This window comes from Panthera uncia, chromosome E1, assembly GCF_023721935.1.
Source record: "Panthera uncia isolate 11264 chromosome E1, Puncia_PCG_1.0, whole genome shotgun sequence".
In the NCBI taxonomy this organism is placed as follows: domain Eukaryota; kingdom Metazoa; phylum Chordata; class Mammalia; order Carnivora; family Felidae; genus Panthera; species Panthera uncia.
Window position 1 is genome coordinate 13,142,159 of NC_064814.1, and position 25,554 is coordinate 13,167,712.

At 55.0% G+C, this 25,554-nt stretch overlaps 1 protein-coding gene across 5 annotated transcripts in view; it reads right to left on the minus strand.

The window, feature by feature from the left end:
* Positions 1–16,056, minus strand: part of HDAC5 (histone deacetylase 5) — a 38,588-nt gene extending 22,532 nt beyond the window's left edge. The window contains exons 1-4 of one of the 5 annotated variants that reach the window (XM_049636221.1): positions 15,917–16,056; positions 10,440–10,650; positions 4,043–4,200; positions 2,758–2,829 (exon numbers count right to left, since the gene is read on the minus strand). In XM_049636221.1, coding sequence (XP_049492178.1) covers positions 2,758–2,824 — 67 coding nt within the window. In that variant the 5' untranslated portion in view covers positions 2,825–2,829; positions 4,043–4,200; positions 10,440–10,650; positions 15,917–16,056. Of the gene's footprint in view, positions 1–2,757; positions 2,833–4,042; positions 4,201–10,439; positions 10,651–15,916 lie in introns of those variants that run through there. The other 4 variants (XM_049636220.1, XM_049636219.1, XM_049636223.1 and 1 more) reach the window with 4 other exon arrangements.
* Between the last annotated feature and the right edge of the window lie 9,498 nt (positions 16,057–25,554).

The window sequence follows — 25,554 nt, forward strand, 5'->3', positions numbered from 1 at the left end:
CAGCATTCAGAGCATCCCTTCCTGGCACAGGCAGGATTCACACCCTCCCTCACTGGGTAAAGGAGATTCCTCTTCCATGCCTGCTCAGAAAATCCGGCACGATGCCCAAGCATCAGCTCTGTCCAGTCCAGGCCACAGGGGAATCCAGAGCCCACAGAAGGGTGACGGGGGATCCCCCAGAACCGCATCTTTGGGAATCCCACACAGGGGTGAAAGCTCCAAGGCTCCCCAAGCTGCAACCAGGCCTGAGTGAGGGGAGTGCCCACTGTGGGCTGAGCTGTTGTAGAGGGGCCAGGCAGAGACCGCACCCGTCAAGGAAGACCTCTGATGGCACCATTGGCAGCTGCAATCTGTGCCCCTCATCAAGCAGCAACAGCAAAGAGTGCCCTGCATCCCCCGGGAGCACCCCCTGCCAAGGCTCTGGCTCTCCCATGGGGGCAACTCACCGTATCTGTCTACTCACCCAGAGGGCCAAGCCCCAGAATAGAACCCAGGAATCCTGACATCAGCTCTGGACGCCAGCCCTTCAAGCAACATTCATTCACCCATGTGCCAGGCACTGTGCTAAGTGATGGGGAACAAGACAGCCCACGGAGCGAAGGATAGCCCTAAAATAGGGTTCCCAAGATTTGCCACTGGAGTAGGCAGAGTCCAGGGTAGACAGCCACCCCGGAAAGTCCTCTTCCCCAATCCCTCGGGCTGGGGAGGCCTGGCGACACACACTGCCCAAGAAGCGTCCCTGGACACCTGCTTTTTTAGCCACAGGCTTTTGCATCCTGTCTGGAGACTGATCAGAGATGGGGAGAGGAGGCGGGAGGGGGTGGGGGTGGGGGAACACCAGGCTGCCTGGGCCCTCATGGCCGTGTTTATCCGGGGTGGATTTTTTTTAACCCAAAGGTTAAAGCGTTTCTATTTGAAACATCTATTTACATTCCAGAGTCCAAAAAAAAAAAAAAACAAGGCAGCCGAGCTCCAGGCCTATATCTGTCCCCAGCCGCGTCACAGACACAGCATCAGAGCTGCGCAGGGGGAACATTCTTAGCCCTCTCCCCGAGCCGCTGAGGTGACTCACACCTCCCTCCTGCCAGCATGGACCACACCACCGATCAGAAGGCTAGGCAGTGCGCGTGTGGCGGGGGCACAGGGATCTAGAGAGAGATGCTGGCAGGGGGTGGGGGGGCCTATGCAAGGACAGGAGGCTCAGGGAAGGGATAAGAGTAGCAGGGTTCCAGCCCGCAAGGATTCTGAGGTCTAACTTGAAAGAAGGTAAGAGAACATGCTGAGGAGGAAACTTCAGGCCAACCGCCAGCTGCTGCTGGGAAGCAAGGGACAGCGGGGAGAAGGGCAGGATGGGTGGACCGATATGGCATCTGCCTGCAAGCAATGCTCTACACAGTCAGTCCTCTGCTCTCCAAGAGACCAGCTCGACTCCCAGGGGCTTCAGGCCGGGTCTTCAGTTAGAGCCGCCGGCTCAACCAGACCAGGGTTAGAGCGCTCCTGTGTTTATACTCCCTCCCAGTGTAGGTCCTCTGCACGGCCAGCCCCCAGGGTCATGCCCCCAACACAGGGGCCTGCGTGGGCACCCTGCAGGGCCGGTTCCCAGGGTTATGCCCCTTCCCTAGGAAACACTGCGGGCATCACTGCCCAGGCAGATGGCAGGCCTTATCCCAAAGATCTTCCAAAACTTCCCAAAACATTCATCCTCTCACGTATCCTAGTTCAGCTGCAACCTCATCCTTGGACAGCTTAGAGCCAAATCACAGGTACCCACGGAGGCACACAGCTCCCACCTTCCAATTCAAAGCCTGGGACCCACACCCACTATCCAAAGGCAAAGACTCCTGATACATATGCACACAGACACCCACACCCAAGCACCAAGGCACTGCCAGGAGGGGCCAAGCGGGCATGGGGCCAGCAGGCCCCTCCCTAGAAGAAGCATCTTGTGGTGCCGGCCTGGTGGGAAGGCTGTGCCAGAAAGGCCTCATGCCGCCAACAGGTTCCTGAGAGGGAGGGAGGGAGTGGCCCAGCTCTGGGGGACCCCACCCCCCGGCAAGAGCCAAAAATGTCCCTGCTGATAAAGTGGCAGTCTTAGGGGGTCCTCAAGCCCATAAGAATCAGAGTGACATGCCTTCGCCGCCATGAGATGGGATAAAATCAAGGCCAGACGGAAGGAGAGATGGGGAGCTAAGGAAGTCAAGACCCCCGACACCCCAAAGCTGCCAGCCTCTACCCAACCCTACCACAACTGCCTCGCGTCTGGGGAACTCCTGACTGGGGACTTGCAGAAGTCACTGCCCTCAAGAACTCAGTCACAGGAGCTGGGGTGGCCTTTACTCTTGTGAACACTCAGCTATGGCTCATGCCCCTGTCCAGACCTGGGGAGCAGGCCGCTGGGAGGCAGGTCACTGACCCACTTCCTCCCCTCTGACCACAGTGCCAACTAGGCCAGGATCCTCCAGTACTCCACAGCCCCCAGCAGCTTACGCCGACCCTGCCACCCTGCCGGAGGCCAAAGAGACTCCAGAATGCAGCAGAGTGCAGCTGGAGGGCACGGCGGGAAGGCAGGTTTGGGCCAGGGAGGGCAGGGGAGTCGACTTCAGTGAGCACGGCTCCCCTGACCACACATTCTCAACAAAGCCCTCCAAAAACATCTAAGCAGGATCCCATCGGGGCGATGCTCGGAGCCAGGTGCTCAGCCCCAGGGACAAGGATGCCCAATGGCAGAGGGCAGGCGGGGACAAGCAAAGCACTTACCTGCCACAGGGATGCCGTGTAGAGGGGTCCGAGGCAGGATTTCCAAGGATGGTTCCCGGCCTGACATCCCATCTGCTGAGAAACAGGATTCCGTCTCGTAGATGGTCTGCAGCATCTCCACGAGCCCCTGAGCCTTGGGCACCAGCAGCATGCCAGGGAGGGGGCCGCCAGAGGCGGGAGGCGGCCAGAGGGAAGGTGGTCGGGCGGGGCCCTCACTGCTCAGGGGCTCCCCTAGGCCACTGCTGCTAGGACCCGTGCTGTGGGGAGGTGCCTCATCCGGCCCGGGCACTCCTGGCGGCAGGAGGAGCCAGGAGGCTCTGGAGCTACAGGCCCGGTTCTCCTCTAGAGGGGCATGGGACCACTGGCCTTTCCCCAGCTCCCAGGAGCCGGGGTATGGCTGGGCGCTCAGGGGACAGGAAGGGGAGCTCAGCAGGCAGGCGGGCTCTCTGTGTTCCCTCCCAGCCCTGGGTGACAGCTCTGGGCCTGGCTCCCTGCTCCTCCTTCCCGAATGAGCCGCCGGCAGCTGGCAGGAGACTGAAATAGCAGTTGGGGGAGGGCCCTGTCTATAAATAGGTGGAGCATGCTCAGGGAGCCGCCGGCCGGCTGCCAGGAGCCCGGGCCTGGCGGAGGCCCCATGGAGGGGGGGGGGGGAGGCGCGTTCCACCCCAGGAGGAAGCGCCAGGCAGGGGGATGGGAACAGGGGAGGGCCTGCACTCAGGGCCAAGGCCACAGAAGCGGATGGCCAGAGGCTGAGCTGGAGAAGGGCACAGGCCAGAGGACCCATGTGTTCAGGAGCCGCTCTGGCACTATTCTTGGCAGGCGAGGGGCTGGAGACCAAAAAGCCAGATTCCATCTCTATGTTCCCTCTCGCCATCAGAGCAGGTAAAGAAACCAGAAGGGTCTGGGAGAGGGTGGCAGACAGGGCCACCTGGCCTAACCTCACATCTTCCCTGGAGTCCTTCTAACAGCCAGATGGGAGTTGATTTAACTTCCGCCCTCCCTCGGAGCTGGAAGGTGCCTCCCCACCCCCTCAACCAGCAGGGAGACCCCTGAGCAGCAGCTAAATGGCAGCTCCCTCCTACCCACTAGGGGTGTCGCCTCCATGGGCTGCTCCACTTCCTTCCAGGGGGCAGGGAGAGTTCCTCGATAGGCCTTGCCGCATCCATGGAAGGGAGCGGGCGGGGGGGGGCGGGGCGGGGGGCGGGGGCACCTGCCCACTCTGGGCACACGGAGCTCCTCCCTGGCTATGTACCAGGTGCGATGCTAACGGCAGCACATACATCACCTCGTTTACTCTGCACGATGACCTCAGGAGATAGGTGCAGATGGGGAAACTGAGGCAGAGATGAAGTCACTCACTCTAGGTCATACAGCTGCTTAAATGGTAAGGCCGGGATGTCTGAGGCTCCAGTCTGAGTGCTAACCACCACAGCCCACTGCCTCCTACACAAAGGAACACATGAAGCTGCCCCAGGGTTTCCATTCACAGGTACGATGACCCCCAGTACCCAGGGAGGAAGACACGTGAGGACAGAGCCCCTCTAAGAAGACTCCAGAGGCTGCCAGGATCCAGCCCTTCATGACCGGCTCCAGGCCTGGCACGGCAGCCCATGCTCCTGGGGCCTTACTGGGACCTAGGGCTAGTGCACACGAGGACCTGTGACACCCGCCTACCCTGCTCACTGCTGGCTCGTCCCTTCTCCTCGGGTTATACCTCCCACTGGTACAGAGATCCCACTTGGCCCCCTGACCTCACTGGAGCCTTTTAATAGCCTGGTTATTCCTGGGTCTCGGTCCCCCTCCCCCTTCCTGATGTCACGGTTGCTATTTTGGAGCCCCCTCCTGGCCCCTCCTTGCCCCCAACTCCAGGCACGGAGCCAGGGACACCTGTCCTCTCCCTGGACTGGATGACCTCACCCTCCTGTCAGGAGCCCTGAAGGAGCTGGCCAACCAAGGACATGGTAGCCGTGGCTCCTGCAGCCCGATATTCTAGCCAGCTTCTGCCAAGCAGGGATGACAGCAGAGGGGCCTCCTGCCCTCAGGTGGGGGACCATATAGACAGGGAGGTGGCAGAAATGGGCTTTCCCAGGCGCTAGACGAGCTGATCTTACACAATAAGACAGACACTGGGGTGGAGGGCGGGAAACAGGACCCGAACAAAGATCTGGAGCTTCAGCTTCTCTGCCGAGGCAGACTCTAAAAAAATGGTGATGCGGCAGTGCTCCCCGCAGGGGTTTGGCATTGGCAGACATCTCAGGATGGGTCTGGGGACCTCATTCACCACCTCCTGCCCCAACCTCATCCTGGCCAACCAGACTCTCTAAAGAGGAAGGGAAGCAAAGACCCAAAGTCCCCTCAGTGAGGGGATGGGCAGGAGACTCAAGGCAGCCCAGAGAGCCAGGGGCAGGAGCCCCTCCCAGCTCAGGACTCCACCCACCCACGCTGGGAGCAACCAGAAGGGCTGGCTAGCCCTGTCCTGGCTCTCTCTGCCTGCCCCAGGCACGGGAGAATATGGTCGGGGAGCCCTGTTCTGGAGGAAAGGAGGTCCTCAAAAGCAGAGCCCCCAGAACCTGGAGCAGCCAGAAACATAAGGAAAGAGAACTCCTTGCATGGGAAAGATAGGAGCACCCAGGAGACTGGGCAACCAGAGGTGGCCACAGCCTGGGGCTCGGGGCAGTTCCCAGCACTGTTAGGACTTCCTGTAACAGCACGAAGTGGGAAGCAAAGCGTCAGACAACCAGACAATCCTCAACGCACTTCCCAGAATCCTCCAGGGGAGCTGGAGACGAGGCCTGGGGTGAGAACAAGTGGCTTTTCTCCTTCTGAGATTCAGGTGATGCGATAAGGTCTTCCTCGTGTCCAACCCTCAATGTTTCCCACTCTATAGCCCCTCTCCTCGTGGTTCATTTCCCTGTCTCCAGGCATCCAGCCCCCCCCATGTGTCATCCCACAAACCTCACAGAGCACCCACCAAGCCTAGGGTGCGTGAACGCCATTGGCAGCTGGCACCATCCCCTCCAGACCACAATGATCTCATTCCCTCCCTCAGAGGCCGGCCTCAGGCCTCCTAACCTTCCAAATCTAGAGGAGGGGAAGAGGCCATTGCTGGCTCCTTGAGTTCCTCCAGGCTCCCATTTCCTGGGCACAAAAGGTTGGGGTAGCGCCCTGACCTAAGAGAAGAAAGCAAATCTTACTCGTGCACAGTGAAAACCCGAGGGCTGGCTCAGGAGCACCCTGGATCGAGGGAGGGTACCAGGTGCCCTGCGGCCCTGGGGACATCAGGCCTGCCTGCCCTCCAGCTTTCTCTTGCCCTTTGAGCCCCCATCATGCTGGAGCCCGTCAGCCCCATGGCACCAGACAGAGCTGCCGTGTGCCAGGTTCCACGCTAGGTGCTGGCTGAAGCCTCCCATTTGAAACCAAGTCCCGGAAAAACGTGAACACCTACTTTGGCAGCTTTCACATCCCCTCAGGGTTGACCCTGCCATCCCATCTGAGCCTTCAATCCCTTTCGACTCATGAAGCAGGGAAGAGGAGGGCGGAGCAGATCCCAATCTACAGTAAGCACAGGTGTGCCAGGGGGCATCTAAGTAGAGAGTCCACTTCCCAGACCCCAGGCCCACGCCCATACTGACCCACTTTCTCCTTCTCAGGGCTGGGTGCCTGCCTCCCCTGATGGGGGGGGGGGGGGCGTCAGAGGCAGAGCCTGGGCCCAAGGCTGGGAGGCAGGACGCCGAGGTTCCTGGCTCCACCCCACACCCATGCCCCAGTTTCTCTGGTCACCCGGAGGGGGCAGCTGCCTTCCCTCCCTCCTTCCTGGGAAAGGGAAGGAGAGAAAGTGTGGAGTGTGTTGGGAGGTGCTGGCCAGGCAGGTGTTGTCATGAAGCTTGTCTCCCCTCCCACGCTGGGGATAAGGAACCTGGCCGCCTCCTCCTGGGGCCCTGCCGCCATCCAGACTGGCTCCCACGGCGGGCCTCACTCTTGCCCTCCCTTCTGGGCAACAGCACAGAGGACGGGGCAGGGACCAGCGCAGGCCTCGGTCCCAGGTCCCAGGTGCCAGGGCATCTCCTCCAACCTGGCCTGTTTGAGCCCAGACAGGCGGCAGGTTCTGTCAGTCCTTCAACCCCACTGAGGGGAGCAGAAACGACCAGTTCCAGAAAAATAAAGAAAGCCTCGATCCTTGAGCCCCCTTTGGCTCGAAGAGAAGCCAGACACCAGGGAGTGGCCTCCTCAGGGAAGCAGGTGGCCCCATCAATGGCCTCTGCCTGTACTCCCAAGATGGCAAAAGAGGCAAATCAGGTCAAATGCTGGCATTCAGCCCAGCCCAGAGGTAAGTCAATCAGCTCCTACCCCCGGGGGAGGAGGGTGAGCCCCAGAAGCAAACTGCTCCCTCTGCCTGCCGCCCCTCACCCAGGAGACTCTCTCCCACTAACTCGTTTGTTAGGAGGGCAGGGATGGACCATCTTCTATTTTCCTTCTGTGTCCCCTCCATAGGCTGAGCTCAGGGTTGGGCACGCTGGGGATACTCAGCAAGCACTGGCCAAATAGGAAAGCTCCCACCCTGAGAGAGTGGAGGGAACCAAGGAACAGTGCTGTTCTGTGCCCTAAGGAGAGAGGAGGGAGTCTTCGGGGATTCAGGAGAGGGAGAGGGGTGCTCAGGGGCCAGGGCACCCAGGTCCCGGGCACTACCCGTTCTCATCATTCCTACCTCTGTCCCCAGCCCCAGGGCCCCACGCTCTTTCTGGGGCTCCCTTCAGAGTGTCCACGGGCCAAGTGGACACCCACCCGCCCAGCTACAGTTTCATTTTACTTCTGCGGAGCCAAAGGCATGTGCTTTCCAGGCCCGTGCGAGGCACAGGCACCAGGAGCCCCAGCCCAGATACCACTCTGAGCCCTGGGAACAGGAGACGCGGGGGCCCCTCAAAAAGGAAGAGCTGTGTGGAGGCCAGCCATCCCCCCCCCCCCCCCCCGCCCCAGAGCAGCTCTGCCTCCGCAAGGAGAGGCAGCCCCGGAGCCCCAGGAAAACTGGACGGGAAGAGCCTCCGGGCGACGATCCCCAGCTCTGAGGCCTCTCCACAGTCCTGAAATGTGGTTCCCAGTCTCTTGGCCCCCTCCTCCTCTAACTCCTTCCCAAACATGAGAAGACAGCATCTCCCCCTGCTGGGGGGATCTGGAAAACCAGCCAGGAGGTGAGGCCAGCTCTCCAGGCCCCAGAGGCCCCTCCTGGCCAGGCTCAGCAGCCACTCCCAGGCTGCCTGCCTCCCGCGCTGGTGGACACCTCCATCTACCACCACACTCCTACCAGCTCTGGCAGAACCAGCTGCCAGGGGAACCTGGGCCACCAGCATCTGGCAAGGCAACCTAGTGACCACATCTAGCCAAGGGTGATGTTTTTTAGCCTTTCGCCGTAAGGGAATAAAATCCCAAAGCCGGGAAATGTCCTTCCCAAGCCACAGCCAGATGCCTCCGGGCAGTTTCTGTTCCCTTGACCAAGGGTTTGACCCAGGCTCGGTGTGACTGCAGGTGGCGCCTAGATAGGTCAGCACAGTAGCTCAGAGGAAAGGAGCAGCTGGGCCCTGCTGCTGGGCACAAGCGACCAGGGCACAAGCGACCATGCCGCAGCAGGGCCCAGCTGAGGTGGGCCCGGGACTGCGGAGAACCCACCAAGCCTCTCCCTTCCCTTGGCCAGCCCCGCCTCAGAGGAGGAAGCAGGAAGTCAGAGCCTCCCCCAGCACGAGAGTCACCCAGACCTCTCCACGTCTAACTCCCGCCACAGCCCCCACAGGTTGAATGAAGGCAAAGACAGAGACTAGAGGCTCCAAAGGGGAAACAAAAACCCTGCAGGAGGGGGCTCAGCAGGCAAAGCTGATGTGGGGAGTCTTAGGAGTACAGCCCTCACCAGCCGGGGCCCTACTCTGCCAGCGGCCCATGCCCTGAGTATGTCATGCCGGAAAGGGGAAGGGGCACAACCTTGACCAAAACAAACGGTGCAAAGCCAAACAATCCCCCCAGCTGCCAGCTTCCCTGAGTCTACAGAACCCCCAGGACCCTGGTCAGGACCTCTGCCACAGAGCGCCAGCACTGGGTCCCCGCAACAGAAAGCATCAGGTCCAGGGCGCCTGGGTGGCTCAGCTGGTTAAGCATCCGACTTCGGCTCAGGTCATGATCTCACAGTTTGTGAGTTCGAGTCCCGCATCAGGGTCTGTGCAGACAGCTCAGAGCCTGGAGCCTGCTTCTGATTCTGTCTCCCTCTCTCTCTGCCCCTCCCCCACTTGTACTATGTCTCTCTCTCAAAAATAAACATTAAAAAAACCATCTTTTTAGGGGTGCCTGGGTGGCTCAATAGGTTGAGCACCCAACCTTGGCTCAGGTCATGATCTCACGATTCATGGGTTCAAGCCCCTCATCGGGCTCTGTGCTGAGAGCTCAGAGCCTAGAGGCTCCTTTGGACTCTGTGTCTCCCTCTCTCTCTCTGCCTCTTCCCCGCTTGTGTGCGCTCTCTCTCTCTCTCTCTCTCTCTCTCTCTCTCTCTCAGAAACAAATAAACAAAATAAACATAATTTAAAAAAAAATTTTTTAAGAAAGCATCAGGTCCAGCAAATCCATGATCAGCAATGAGATGGGAGAAGCCTTGGATCCTGATGCTGCTTCCATCCTGCAAATGGGTTTTCATCTCTAGGCCCTAGTTCTCTTGCCTCTACAAGATGGGGAAATATCCCTCTACCCCTACGGAAAAAGATGTGGGGGACAGGCTGGGCTGGGGTGGGGGGGCGGGTAAAATGGAACATGATAGACTCTGACCCCCTAAGACTGTGCCGAAGGAGACAGCCAGGGAAAGAAGGTAGTTATTACTCTGACCACACTGACCCATGACCCTCCTGTGAAACTCCTGAGGGTCCAGCTCGGGCCACTTGGACACATCCTCATGGGCATACACCCAGACCCACCCATCCATAAATCTGCCTGGAGACTCACCCATAGACTATTTCTGGCAGTACTAGGCAGCCTCCTAGGAGCAAAGGGGACTAGGAAATTGCAGGGCCAAAGACCCCAAATTAGGAATCCACCATGTCCAGGGCCCAAGAAGAGAGGGGGTACCCAGACTCAAAGGAGAAAGCCAAGACTCCTCTACCAACACATCACTGCACCCCTCCATCCCGGTACCACACATCCCAGCAAAGGCTAAGGCCAAAGGCCCTGCGAACCTCCACTAAGAAAAAAACATGGAACACAGGGAAACTCTCCACCAGGAGGAGAAACACCACCACAAAAAAGGAAGCTGCATTCGGCTGCTGTAGGAAATCTTCCAGTATCATCCTCAGATGGCCCAGAGACATTCAGAGATACATGTCCCCTTCTCAGGCCTGCCTGTCTTGGCAAACAGGGCAGGGCAGAAGGGGGACTGGAGGCTCCCTAGTTGAGAAGGTAAGCATGGGGACAGAGTTGGACCCATGTCCTCCCAGGGCCAGGCTGTACTGTCAGCTCATCAATTTCCAGCTCTACCCCATGGTCAATAACTTCATGTTTGCCTTGGTCTTTTTCTCCAAAGGTTTCTCCATTCCTGACCCCCCTTGTTCCTTTACAGCTCAGACCCCAAAGGTCAGCTGGCCTTGGCTGGAAACTCACACAAGCTCATTTAGCCAAAACCACCCCAGGGTGCCCTTCTCTGGCCTCCCAGCTCTTACCCGACTCGGTGGGAGAGTTCATGCCGGCTCTGGGCCCACAGGAAGCTGGCGTTGGGGGCTGGGACGGGAGGGGGTGGAGCTGCGGTGATGTCAAGAGAGACAGACGAAAACAGACAGACGGACGGGACAGGAGCCCGGGGCAGCTGTGCCTCTAATGCCCATCAGAGGCCATCCTTCGGGGCGAGGCAGTCAGGCACTCAGAACGGCATCCCTAGGGAGAGACGGAGCAGGGTTAGAGGCCCCCAACTCAGGAATGAGAGTTGAAGGAGACCTCAGGGCTTGTGAGTTTACACCTGGGGAAGAAAAGGAGGGACATCTGCCCCAGGGGCCCAGAGGAAATCCGCAAAAACAGCCAGACCCTCGCTTCTTCTCTAACTGGTGAGGCTGCCAGCACTCGAGGAAAGGGAAATGGCTACAGAAGCCACGCCCAAACTCCTTTTCAGGTGACAGTGTCCACTACCAGGTGCGGAGACCTTACAGGCTCGTTCGCTCGGGTCCCTGATGTGGGACTGGGCGTACACGAAAGGAAAAAAGTGCAGGGAGGCTTTGAACCGTCTACGGCAGTGGGGCGAGGCAGGCTGATCTGGAGTCTCTGGCAAAAGTTACGGGAGAAACTGGTACCCCAGCCCCAGAAGCCGGAGCTGGGATCGGAACGCAGTCACTTTCTCCCTCCTCTCTGATCCTCGTGTCACCCGACTCTGGAATCGTGAAGGGTTTCTGTCTTGGTCTCCCCCATTCAACAACAGGTCCAGGAAAGAGGGTAGCCGCCTCTTCTACCCATAACCCATGCTGTTTCCAGGGATTTGGAAAAGCAGACACACGCACCCCACATCTAGCACTCCCCGGACTAGGGTCCAGGGCCCAAACCCAGGGCTTTGCGTGTGTTGTACAGGTTGTACAACCTCCCTGTGCAAGGAGGTCTGAAGACCAACCTGTTCTCTGCCTGCCAAGCAATGAGTCAGCCAGGCTGAGACCACCCAGAATAAGGGACACCTTCTTTCCAGTTTGTACCAAGGCACCAAAGACCCCAATAACAGGTATGCCCAGACCAATACAATAATGGAGGATAGCCCAGTATTACAGGACCGTGAGTTTTCCAACCTGGCCTCACTCCTTCAGCAACTCGCCCCCCTCCCCTCCAGCCCCACAGGTACTCTTCAAGCCTCAGACGCTACACAGGCACCCACCGGGGCCCATCCCTAAACAGCCCATGATCCACCCCAGACATGATCTCATTCATCTGATCCAAATGAAGGCAGGTCTTCCAATACCCAGTGAAAACTAGGTAGCTGAGTGATCCAGTGAGGCTGAAAGGAGGTATATGTTTAAGCCCTCACCTGGTTCCCCAGCCAGGGACAAGCAACCAGCTCTCCCCCCTGGACAGCCCCACCTCCTGGCAGGATTAATTCTCAGTAAGCCCTGCACTGTCATCAAGGATTCCAGGAGTGGGGTCCATTTGGAGCCAGTAGCCAGGGAGTCAGGCATGGCCCGGACACAGGAAACACACACACACACACACACACACACACACACACACACAGAGAAGACCTCAAGTCTTCCTAAGCCTGCTGTCCCCTGCTTTCATCCACAAGGTTTGCACTCTATAGCTGGGGAAAGGTGCACTCAGATGGGGAGTTAGGATGAGGCAGAGTAAAGGGGTTGAATTGTTCCCAGCAGGCACAGATGTGGGGCAAGGACAAAAGAGGCTGCACAGGGCTCAGGCCAAGCTCAGGAATGTAGCAGGTGGGGCTGTTGGTGCCCTGGCCGGGCCCGCGTGGGCAGGCAGCTCAGCCCGTGCCCACCCCAGGGCTGGCGCCCAGTCCTGTTCACACCCTTTCCCGTGGGCTGGGGAACACACGTTAAGAAATTCCCACGATTCCCAGCAGCCCGAGTGGCCCAGCCCATCTCGGCACCTCCATAGCAGGGCACACTCAGAAGGGGCAGGACCTCAACGGTACAAAACCTAAGTTAAGATCAACTTTGAGTCCCCCCCCCCCCCGGCCCCCGCCCCCATCCCTCTGTCAAGCCTCCTGAGTGAACAGGGGCCTCCCTGGGAAACAAAGCAGAGTTCACTGCCTGATCCGGACAGGCAAAGATTCTTGTCTGGGGTGGGGCATGAAAGGGAAAAAGGACAGGGGAATGGTTAAAACCTGGCTCTTTGGTCCTTCCTCTGCTGCAAAAACTCCACTGTTGGCTATAGTTTATACGAGGGTCTCGGTGGGCAGTGAGGGACTGACAGAGGTGTCACTTCTGGGTAACAGAACACTTTGATGCCTGACCAGTGAGCAGCCTGGCTTCCGTGACATCATCAGCAGGCAGACCCCCAGAGCCCAGTCTCCAACCCATCAACTCTCTCTTGTAGTGAGACCTCTGTCCCACTCCAGGATCCAAACCCACCTCCCACCTCCAGCCAGGATGGCAGGGCGTGGAATGAGGGAAACCGGCCCCGCCTCACCCCACAAGCTCATGGCTAGACCAGGGGAGGTAGGGCAAAGACTCCCCCACCCCATTCATGAGTAATAAAAACTCTGGCAGAGGGTGGGAAGAGAAGGGCAGACAAATAAGCGAGGCATGGAACAATGTAATGACCCCAAGGCCACAAGTTCACAGGGCTGCCCTGCAGGGATCTGTCCCTCAAACAACTCCCTCAGAATTCCTGGGGAATTCCTTCTCCCAGGTCCTGAGCACTGCAGCCTGGGGTCCCCTCCCCAGGTCACAGACAGTTGGGTGGAGCTGTCTGAACCAAACCCTGTGAACCTGAGATTACCCAGAATCTGAGATCAGTTGCAAAGACCTCATCAGAAAGCTGCAAGCCCAGACATCCCATCCCACGGGCACAAAAGACCTATGATCTTGACCCCTGCTGACTGTGGCCCTGGCAGATCACTTTCCCCAGCCTCCAAGAGCTCCCTCCACCTTGTGCCTCCCCCAAGCTGGGCCACCAGAAGCCCAGGATTATCAGAGCCAGGAGGGGTGGCTGACTTGGATCTCTAGGCCCCAAACTAAGGGAAGGGGGAGAGAACAGGAAAGGAAAAAAGGCACCAGGCTGACAAATTCATTTTTGCAATCGGCCCATTTCTGTTTGTCTGCTCAGACGCAGCTCCAGGCATCTGCACAAGCCAGATGGAGGAGGCTGCTATTTCTAGAAAAAAAAGGGGGGGGGGAATGAGAGGGGAGGGAGGGAGGAGGTGGAGGCAGAGGGCAGAAGACCGGGTCTGTTTGCCCTAAAACCTCAGGCAGACCGATACCCCCCTCCCCAGCACTACCAGACAGGGTCCTCATTCAAGAAAGGGCTGAGGCGGGGGCTGGGGTGAGGTGGGGTAGGGGAGAAGAAAGGCAGAGAAAGTTTAATTAGCCAAAGTCGACTACAATAGGCCCCCTCATGGGCTGCATCAGGTTTTCATTCATGAGCAAGCGACAGTGCTCCAAAAATGCCAAGAACCGCCCCCCCTCGCAGTCTCTCCCCCACCCCCCCCCAACAGGAGTGCGTCCTCTAGCAGGCTGGCTGAGCCTGATGCCGTGTTCCAGACATCCCTCCTCAAAGGGATGTGAGTAGGAAGAATTAATTATTAAAGAGCAGCTGGTATTTCGGCACCGACTGCACTCCCCCCAGCTCCTATAGCTGATCCCCCTCCCCCTTAGGCAGAAACACAAACTACACCACCCCCCATCCCCAGGCCCCATTTCTAAACACATAGCTAAGATGCCACCCCTAGGGAAAGGAAAGCAAACCTTTGTCTCTGCTGCTACTTGGAGTGGGTGGGGCATGTGATACCGCTGCCCCCCACCTCCATTACTAGGTCCAGCTACTGGGGAGGATATACTGGGGAGGAAGGGAAGGCTAGCACAGAGTTAACCTGTCCTCCAGCCTTGCCCCCCAAGTAACTTACACCTGATCTCTGTCTCTCTGGCCCCTGACATGCATATACAGGACAGAGTGGGGATACTGGGGGCCCACCCCTCTAACTCAGAAAGACCTCCGCCTGCCTTATCAAGACAGAGTCCACATTTAAGTCCAAGGGGAGACAGAGCAAAGAGACGATTCAAAAGGGGCAGGGGGCAAACCAAGATGTCCCAAGCTTTGTGTTTTAGGAAGGAGAGAAGACTGGAAGGAAGAAGCAGGCAGCCCCCAACATGGCTCACCCACCAGCCCCAGCCCAGCCCAGCCCAGCCCAGCCCAGCCCAGCATCTCAACAGCCAGCACAGACTCCGGGGCCCTCGCACCTGAACTCGGACTGAGGATCCTTTCTGCCTAAGTCCTCGGAACCTGAAGAGGCCCGGGGCAAGACCCAGTCTCCAGCTCCAGTGCTGCAGGGCAGTCTGGCCAGGAGTCCCTCTGGCCAAGCCTCCTGGATCTCCCATCCCCTGCCTCCTTTTGTTCCTCAGAACTGGCATCATCCTCCCTTCTCAGGTGAACCCAATCATCACCATCATCACCCCAAATTGCCAAAACTAATTCCAGGCCCCAGAAGCACAGGGATCACTGTCAGGGTGGTGGGTCTCTTGAGCCCCCCCCCCCCAAAAGTAACTGCAGCTACTCTTCCTCTTTGGGGACACACCTCATCTCAGAAGGCCAACAGTGGAGGTATCAGATGGTCACCTCTTCCCCCAAATGAGGCACCCCCACCTTCCCCTCTTCTCCCCCCAACAACCAGACTCCCAAATCAATTCCTTATCACCCAGCCAGTTCTCATCTTCCCCAGGGCCCCAGAGAAGGGTGGGGTAGGGAGGCAGCCTCCCTCAAGTTAAAAGGCAAGAGCAGACCCTGCCTCTATGAGATACAGATCCAGGATTAAAAACGGGGGGCATCCACCCCAGACAGGAAGGAGGGTAGCTTTCATCTCTCTCTGGCCCCAGGGTGTCAGACGGTGGAGAGGGTGGGAACAAACGCAATAACGCCTCACGGGGGAGGGGGTGAGAATAATGGGAGAGAGAAGTAAGGTGGGCCCACAGGCCCCCTCCTCACGCACGGAAGTCAAGGACACAAAATCAAGGATGCGTTCTTAGGTCTGGGTGGAAGCGCTGCGGGGTGGGCAGCGCCCCTCACCTCAGAGTACCAAGAAAGGAGTGTCCAGCGTAGAGGGGTCTGCATAGAATCCGGGTGCACGGCTCAAATCGTTCTGCAACGCAACATGCGCCGCCTGGGAAGGGGCAAATCAGGAAGCCCCGGCTGGTCTCCGGGCCATTTGGGGGTGCGGGTCGCGGGGAGGCGGGCCCCTCCCTCACCTGCAGGGAACGCGCCCCTGCACGGGAGTGGCGGGGAGGGGCGCGCGCAATAACCCCGAGGCCCGGCTCCCGGGCTGGCGATGCTCCCGGGGGGCGCCGCCGGGCACCGGGAGCCGGGAGGAAGGAAGGGGGGCGCGGAGCTCGGCGCGCGCGCGGGGAGCCCGCGGGCAGCGACGGCAGGAGGAGGGGGCGCCGCCTCGCGTCGCGGGCACCCGGGGGAGATGGGATCCGGGGTGGTTCGGCGGGCTCACCCCCTGCGGCTCGAGCTCCGGCTTCGCGGGCGGCGGCGGCAGCAGCGGCGGCGGCAGCAGCGGCAGCGCCTCCTCGACGGCTCCTCCATCTTTGCGGCGGCTCCTCCGGCTCCGCTCGCCGCCGCCACCAACAACAACATTCGGAGACGTCACTCCCGTCACGTGACCCGACCCAGAGCTAAAAATAGACCCAGACCCCCCCCCCCCAACACCCTAGCTTCAGCCACCACCAACTCCTCCCCTCCCTCTCGGCCCTCCCCGCCGGGCGGGGCCAGCAGCGCAACCGGGATAGGTTCTTAAAGGGCCGACACCCAGCAAAGGGTTGGGCTGGGGAGGGGGTGGAAGGCAAGGGATCCGAGCCCTGCGAGAAGGGGTGGAAGGAGCGCTGCAGGGGACCCGGTCTGACTCCTGGGCCCCGGCCTTTGGGACGCTCGACTTTCCTCCCTGCGCTCCCTCGACTTCCTTTTCAAACCGTGGATGGTGCAATCGTTGCCTGCCTAAGCTTCTCCCTGACCCGTCCTCCCGCGGTGGGGGAGGGCAACTGGAGATGGGTTCCTAGCGACTGGGAGAGCCGCCGAGACCCCACCTAGGGGGCTAGGCTGGAGGCGGAGGGCTGGCACAGGTCCCGAATCCGCCAGATCCCACCGCCCACACTGCATCCTTGCCAGGGAAAGGAGAAACTGAGAAAGGGCAGAGTATGGCTGTAACAGTTCAAGGCCTTCAAAAGGAAGACTTCCGGTTCCCGACTTTGATGCCCTGCTCCTCTACAACTCCCCTTAGGACACTCTATGAGTATGTGTAATTAAACCTAGACAGTTTGTCAATGACCGGTAATTTCACTAACAAAAGTTTTTTCTGAGGAAATGGGAATTGCGTTCAAAAATATGTACAGAGGTAAGAAGGTTCTTTATAATAATGTGAAAAGTTGGAAACAACCTAACTAGTCATCAGTAGGGAACTGGCATACACCCACTAAGCAGCATACCATCCAGCCATTAAAAATTATGCACGTCTATGTTGACCTGAAAGATGCACACGATACACACTGTTCTCTTGAAAATGATTGATCCGGGGATGCCTGGGTGGCTCAGTGGGTTGGGCGTCTGACTTCGGCTCAGGTCATGATCTCCTGGTTTGTGAGTTCGACCCCCCCCCCCCCCCCCCTGTGGGGCTCTGTGCTGACAGCTCTGGCCTGGAGCCTGCTTCGGATTCTGTGTCTTCTCCTCTCTCTGGCCCTCCCCTGCTCATGCTCTGTCTCTCTGTCTCTCAATAATAAATAAACGTTAAAAATTTTTTAAAAAGAAAAAAAAAAGAAAATCATTGATCCAGCATTACAGAACTGTTTCATTATTATACACGACAAATTAGATCCATATGTCTGAATACGTATGCGTATAAAAAAGCCTAAAATAATATATACCTAAATATTTACCTTTGCTTTCTTCATCTTTTTCTGTATAGCTGAAGTTTTTCTGTATATCTGATTTGCTTAATCAGAAAAAGTAAATGACCGAAATAAATGTTTCTGTAATGAATGATAAAGGTTCTTCCTACAAAGTGTCTCGGGAATCAGTCCACTCTGACCCATCTCTAACCCCACCCCTTGGTCTAAAACAAATCATACCTCACCTGAAATACTAGCTGCCTCCATGACAGGTCCATTCCCTGCCTCCATCCCAGTGTTCTTCCAAAGCCAGGGTGACCCCTTCAGAACACACATCTAATAGAGGGAGGGCTTAAAACCTTTCCATTTTTGTCACTGAAATCTGTATCTGGCCCAGAAAAGTGGTTTCCAAACTTTGGGGTACCTACAAATTACCTTTTTCAGTGGGGATGGGACCACAAATATTATAAGTACCCCAGGGGATTTTGCTGCAGCCAGCCCTTTCTTCATACTTGGAGAAAAAAGCAAACAGCCTAGAAGCTTCTACATGATCTGGTCCCTACCCACCTCACCTTTCTTCCTTTAGCTGGCTTTCTCTTATGTTCTTGAACTGTGTGCCCCTTGTTCCTCAGGGCCTTTGCATACGCTTTTTTTTTTTTTTTTTTTAATTTGTGGAATGCTCCACTCCCTTCTTCTCTTTGCCTGGCTAACTCTTACTCATCCATAGAACTCAATAAAATATCACTTCCTGAAAGTGGCCTTCTTTGGTTCTTAAGCTAAATTAATTCCCCTTGTTCTATATGCTTTAACTGACCCTGATAGCAACTTGCAAATATGCACCTATTTATGGCATTATTGGTTCAGTGTCCGTGTCTTCCCCTAAACTGTAAGTTTCTTGAGTGCAGAAACCCTACATTTCCTCTCAGCACAGTGCCTGGAACAACAACAAAAAGACTTAATGAATATTTGTTGAGTGAAATGAATGAGTATTAAAAGATTAAGCTGGGGTGGCTGGGTGCTCAGTCAGCTAAGCCATCAGATTCTTGATCTCTGCTCAGGTCACGATCTCACGGTTCATGAGACTGAGCCCCACATGGAGCTCTGCACTGACAGCTTGGAGCCTGCTTGGGATTCTCTCTCTCCCTCTCAAAGTAAATAAACATAAAAAAAATTGGGGCACCGGGGTGGCTCAGTCCATTAAGTGTTGGACTTCAGCTCAGGGCATGATCTTGCACTCCGTGAGTTCGAGCCCCACATCAGGCTCTGTGCTGACAGCTCAGAGCACAAAGCCTGCTTCAGATTCTGTGTCTCCCCCTCTCACTCCCCTCCCCCACTCGATCTCTCAATCAATAAATGTTACAAAAATTAAAAAAAAAAATTAAGCCAAAGGAAGCACATTCTGACTAGACAATGGACTCTAGGCAGAAAGACCAACCCCCCCCCCCCCGACCCAGGTCATCCCCTGTCACTCCAAGACAGGGATCCTCTTGCCTCCACCCCATAAAGATGGTGCCACCCAATTACTGTTACTCTTGATCAACCTTATGTTGTCTCTAGGGCGGTTGGGTTGGGTTGGATTGGGTTGGGATTTTGCTTTCCCAGTGCATGTTTTGCCTACCCAAAAAGAGTATAAGCCACTTGAGAAAGGAGATAAGATCATATTTCTTTGTGCTTTCCCAGTACCTAGCACTGCACCCTGCACATAGCAGGTACTCAGTCAAGGCCTCGGGATACTGAAGACTCTAGAATTTCTTCTCTCAAGATCTCAGAACACAGGGAAAGAATCTCCCCATGTGGGATCATAGATGTCAATAACTGTCACAGAGCACCTTGGCTAGGCCCTTCCCATTCCAGAGACGAGGGGACTGAGGCGCAGCAAAGCTGAGCTGACTCGCCCAACGTCACAGAGTTCACGCAGGCAAGAACTGGGATTCAAACTCAGGTCCGTCTGTCTCCCAAATACAAGGGACAAGGCCCGAAGGGGCTGGGCTCCCAGCACTGTAGGTGTCTCCTCCAGATGCCCCTGAGATTATCACCTCGGTTCCCCAGGGACCAAATGCCCCAGGGGTTATAAGAATTCACCACGAGGAGCCCTCAGATTTCCCCTTCTCAGGTAAGCAGGGGTTAAATAATCCTGCACTCACTCTACATTATGTTTTTGAGTACCTGTGGTAGGTGCTGGGGATACAGAAATGAATCTGCCTTTAAGGAACTTAGAGTTCCTCACAGAAAATAAAACTGTCTTTTGTTATGAGTCCCTAGAGTAGGCCCTTGCTAAGACCATTCACCATGGAAACAGGGATCAGGGGTCTGTCTCAAATGCTGCCTCAGTTTCCCAATGTAGAATGAGCCTGCAGATAGAACCTAGTAGATGATTAGGGAACTTCTGTCCCTGGGATCCGATAGTGAATTTGGCCCCTTGGTAGGAAGGAAATCAATCTTGGAGGAGAGCTGGACATTTAACCTATTAGCCTGACAGGTTGGCAGTGCTACTAGACTTTAAGAAGAAGCATCAGGGGCACCTGGGTGGCTCAGTCGGTTGAGCAGCCGACTTCGGCTCAGGTCACGATCTCGCACTCTGTGAGTTCGAGCCCCGCGCCGGGCTCTGTGCTGACAGCCTGGAGCCTGTTTCGGATTCTGTGTCTCCCTCTCTCTGACCCTCCCCCGTTTATGCTCTGTCTCTCTCTGTCTCAAAAATAAATAAACGTTAAAAAAATTAAAAAAAAAAAAAGAAGAAGCAGCATCAGGGGAGAAGAATAAGGATGGCGAACAACGTTGCTAAGGGCTATGGGAGTTGCAACTCCCATTTGGAATCATGAGAAACGCCCTGGCCAGTACCTGGACCAGGAGACAGAACAAGCTTCCTCCGTGATCAGTGGACACTCCTGAACTGATAGCACCCGCTGCTGCCACACCCCTCTGGCTCACCCAGGCCTAGGCCCTCCAAAGTTAGCATAGCCTAGGGGCACCTGGTTGGCTGCTCAGTCAGTAAAGCAGATGACTTTTGATCTCAGGGTTGTGAGTTCAAGCCCCATGTTGGGTGTTGGGATTACTTAAAAATAAATTTAAAAAAAACTAATACAAATTTAAAAAGATAAGGTTAGCATTCCTGGGGAACAGACAGGGCACCCTTACTTCCAAACTCTCACCCAGAATTTCTTATGCAGTAGAAATCCTCAGATCCACAGACAGGATTCCAGAGGCTCTGGTCAGTTCCAGTCTATGGTGGAGGAGCGCTTAAGTGGTCTTGCTGGCCTCCAAAGAGTGCCTGGGGTGGAAATAGTCCAATTGTGCCTAAATATAGCCTCCGGCAGAAAATAATATAGAACAAGGGAAAAGTGAGCTGATAAGCCCAAGCAATAGATATTTACTAGATATTTATCAAAGGAAATGTACATTCTTTAAGTCTTCTGTCAATTACCAAGGGTGATTTGTACATAAGGCACCTTGTTTCTATTCCATCCAGCAAGAACTTATTGAGCATATTGAAAGGTTATGAGGCTAACACAGTGCAAGGTACTGTGGGGACTGCACAAAAAAATAAGAAAACAGGACAGGAAGTGAGACAATCTGGGTCCTACGATCAGCTCTATCCCGGTGTGTTGTTGGATGAGTCATTTTCCCTCTGGACCTTCGTGTCCTTATCTGGGAAACAGGACTTGGACTTCTGTTCTCTAAGGTCTCTTTCAGTTCTGACATTCTGTGAATTCCAAATTAGATGTGATGGCAGATGTGACCACATCCAGCATAAAGCTGGACTTCAAAGTTTGGGCTGGACCTTCATTCCCTGAGATGCTTTAAGTCCTGCCCTTGGGCTGTTTACAATGTGTTCTAGGGGCAGAAGAGTTTATTTCAGGGCAAACAATTCATGTGCCCTGAGGCACAAAGCAAAGGCGTCACTGAGGACTGAGTTGTGCAGAATATAATGAAAACTGCCCCCAGGATGCCTGAGTTTGGCTCAGGTCTCTCTATGTGACCCTGAATAAGTCCCTTCCTCTCTCTGGGCCTCTGCTTGTGTATCTGTAGGATTAGAAGGTTGGACTGGATTCCCTTCCTTCCAGCTAGAGACTTTTCTGGATGGTCCAACAAGGTGAAGTTGAGAAGGAAGGATGGAAAAGGAGTTCCTTCTTCCTGCCCTTCCTTCCTCTCCCCTAGGGCCCTCTTCTCTGGGCTTAGGGCTGAAGGGAACTGCTTTCAGGCCAGCATCCAGGAAGAGTCATCTTGACTGAGATGTTTTGGGGGAAGAGTGACAGGTGCCTGGCAAGCTGCCATTCCTCTGCCAGTTTCCTCATCGGTAAAATGGTATGATTGGATGGCTAACTTCCGAGGATTTTTCCAGCTCTGCGAGCCAACAATTCTACAGTTGTAGCTCACAAAAACAAAAACAAAACCAAGAAGGCCTGGCTGGAGGTGAGAGCCTCAGTCATTCACTTGAGTGTTACCTGGCCCTCAACACTTTCTGTCCCTTCCTACGCCACCCAGCTCCTGCCTTCCTGGACCAGAGATCAGGAGCAGGTCCCTGTCTCTATACTCAGTAATGACCAAGCCTGGGGAAAGCCAGCCAGCATCATGGCTCATAGATTAAGTTATGAATTTGTTTTTTTTTTTTTTAAGCTTATTTATTTATTGTGAGAGAGACAAAGACAGCGTGAGTGGGTGAGGGGCAGAGAGAGAGCGAGAGAGGGAGAATCCCAAGCAGACTCAGCATGGTCAACACGCAGAGGCTGACGTGGGACTCAAACTCACAAAACCACAAGATCATGACCTGAGCCGAAATCAAGAGTCAGACACTTAGCTGACTGAGCCACTCAGGCCCCATGAATTTGCTTAAAATAGACTGTTCTGGGGGCGCGTGGGTGGCTCGGTCAATCGTCCAACTTCAGCTCAGGTCATGATCTCGTGGTTCATGAGTTCAAGCCTGGCATTGGGCTCTCTCCTGTCAGCACAGAGTCCACTTCAGATCCTGTGTCTCCCCTTTCTGCCGCTAACCCCTCTCAAAAATGAATAAATGTTAAAAAAAAAATAGACTGCTCTGGGCGCAGCTACCACAATTTGTCATGGTGCATTCACACACACACACACACACACACACACACACACACACACAAAGAGAACGAGCAGAGGGGCACCTGGGTGGCTCAGTGGGTTAAGCGTTTGACTCTTGATCTCTGCTCAGGTCATGATCTCATGGTTTGTGAGATCAAGTTCTGTGTCGGGCTCTGTGCTCACAGCACAGAGCCTGCTTCGGATTCTCTCTCTGCCTCTCTCTGTCTCTCTGTCTCTCTCTCAAAATAAATAAACTTAAAAAGAGTGGGGGGGGTGGAGAGAGCAGCTTCTCTGCCAGACCTCTGGTCACATCTACCAAGAGCCTCCCACAGCAGCCAGGTAGGTACCTGCTAAGGGACAGCAGGTGACCGGAAGGCCTAGCACAGAAGACAATGCTTCTTAGCCCAGGTCCCCCCAGGAGCCTGGAGCGGTTCACACAGAACCTTCTTACCCCTCTAACAGCAAGAAGAGTAGGAGGTCCAGGGGGATGGCTGAAAAGGAAGGCTATCCTCTCCCCCACATCACTGCTGGGACCTGGAGATGAGGCCCGGGATTTCCTGGACTATACAGGGCTCCTCTCTGCCTGCTCAAGAGTCGAGGCCACATGAACACAAGACTGGAAGTGACAGCTGTGGTCAGTCACATCCCACATGTCCACAGGTTCCTCCAGAAGCTCTTCTCTGGGCAGAGCATGGGTGTTTGGGAGGGAACAGAGAATGCAAATGTGCCTGCCCTCTCAGAACTTTATGATCCTTTGGAAACAACAGATCCCCAGAAAACAAGATGGAGCAGTGGGGAAGGAGGGAGTCCGGGAGACACAGGTCAGGTTGGCCTAGAAGCTCACGCACATCATCTGCTCTCTCTGAGCCTCAGTTTCCCCTCTGTGATTGGAGGTTTGGACCCTCTGATTCTGGAAGACCCTCTTGGCCCAAAGGTCATAAAACAAAAGAGAACAAGACATGGACTTACATGCTATGTGGAGGGGCAAGGACTATCACCACTCAAAACCCGGCCTAATTGCCTTCCCTCCAGCAAACAGTCTTCAGGTGACATACGTTTCGCCCCCCCTTTTTGTAAACATTTGTCGAGCGACTTCCTTTTTGAAGGGCCTTGTCTCCTATGTTCTCGTTCTCACAACTCTACAAGGCCGATATTATGAACTCCATCTTGTAGACAAGGAGAGGAGGACCAGGGAGGTTGAGCAACCAGTATGTGGCAGGCCAGGGCACAACCCAGGCTCTCTGGGTACAGCCCCAGGTGAGGTCTCCCCAGCTTTGAGGGGGTCTTCCCCAAACGGGCAGAGACAGCTCTGTCATCTTTCTCCAGGAAACTCCTTGAGGACCCAGGACCTCCGCAGGAAATCCTTGATTCATATGTCTGGAAGGCACATTCCATCATCCTTAAGCAGCAGGGTCTCTGGCACGTCCATCCTGCCTGGCAGACAGAGCAGCAGACAATAGACTTTCCCTGTACCATTCGGTGTCATCCTCTGACCCATAGGTGGGTGTGATTGTTATTAGCTCACTTTTAAGATGAGGTTCAGGAGGGGCGCCTGAGTGGCTAAGTTGGTTGAGCATCCGACTCTTGGTTTCGGTGCAGGGCATGATCCCAAGGCTCCTGGGATCAAGCCCCGCATCGGGCTCCATGCTGAGCGTGGAGCCCGCTTAAGAGTCTCTCTCACTCTCACCTGCTCTCTATCTAAAAAAAAAAAAAAAAAAAAAAAAAGATGAAGTTCAAGAGACTTAACAAACCTGCCAAAAGCCACAAACCCAGTAAGTGAAGATGCCTCCCTGGCCCAGACCCCTGTCTCCACACTCAGCAACGGCCATGCCTGGGGAAAGCTAGCGTCATGGCTCCTACGACAAGCTAGGCATTTGTTTAAAAACAAAGACTATTCTGGGGCGCCTGGGTAGCTCAGTTGGTTAAACGTCTGGGTCTTGATCTTGGCTCAGGTCATCTCACTCAGGTCATGATCACTCAGGTCATGATCTCACTTGATCTTGGCTCAGGTCATGTGTGATCTGACAGTAGGGAGCCTGCTTGGCCTGCACGGACAGTGCTGGGATTATGTCTCTCCCTCTCTCTGCCCCTCCCTCGCTTGCTCGTGCTCTCTCTCTAAAAATAAATAAATAAACTTAAAAAAATAAAATAAAGTAAAAACAAAGGCTATTCTGGGTGCAGCTATTGCCCAGGTTTGTGGAACCCAGAGCTTGCTTGTTTTAACCATTGGATTCCACCCCAAAGACGGAGTATAAAGACCCAGTTGGCCACTTCCTAGCCATGAACTTGGAAACGTACTTAAAACTCTTCGAATCTGTTTTAGACGGACAACATCCTCCTCACTGCGTTGTTGGGGCCTGACACCCAGTACTTGTGTGAAAGGCTGGCCGGCTAGGCTCCAGGTAAGCCCCTCCTCCCCCTGCAACCTCGGTGTTACCACTCCAGGGTTCTGAGGTGGTTGATAGGCTACTGGCCACTCCCATTCCCTGGGCAAAGTACTCACCTTCCTCACCGGAAATGACTCCTTCCCCACCCTCTCTCACCTTGCTGTTTCTGGCTCCTGAGCTCCCCATTTCACACTCCCAGGCTTTATAGAATTGCCCTGGGGATGGGTGGGGGTGCAAGCCCAGATATCCACCCCCAAGTCTGTTTCCCTGCTCCAGGAAACCTGCAGGAGCAAGGACTCCAGGCGAGGGTAGCCAGAATTAGCAAATAAAAATACATACAGGATGCCCAGTTATATTTGAATTTCAGATAAAGAAAGAATAATTTTGTATACTTATTATATTAAGTTCATAACTTTTTAACTTATTTATTTTTATACTTATATTAAAAGATTATTCCTTATCTGAAATTCAAATTTAAGTGGGTGTCCTTTATTTTATCTGGCATCCACGCCCCAGATCCCCTTGGAAGACTGACCTTAATGGCAGACAGCCCAGGAAATGGCTTTTATCAGGAGTTTTTAAGCACTTTTAAGTACAATTTGCATAACATAAGTTACCCATGTTCGGTGTACAAGTCAATATTTGTTAGTAAATTTACCACGTTGTACAACCATCACAAAAATCCAGCTTTAAAACATTGTCATCACCCCAATAAGTACCCACTTACAATTAATTCCCATGACTGTGCCCACAAATTGCTTTTTTAAACATTTAATAAATCGTTTTTTCTCCTGTATAAAGCCACAAATTCTTTTTTTTTT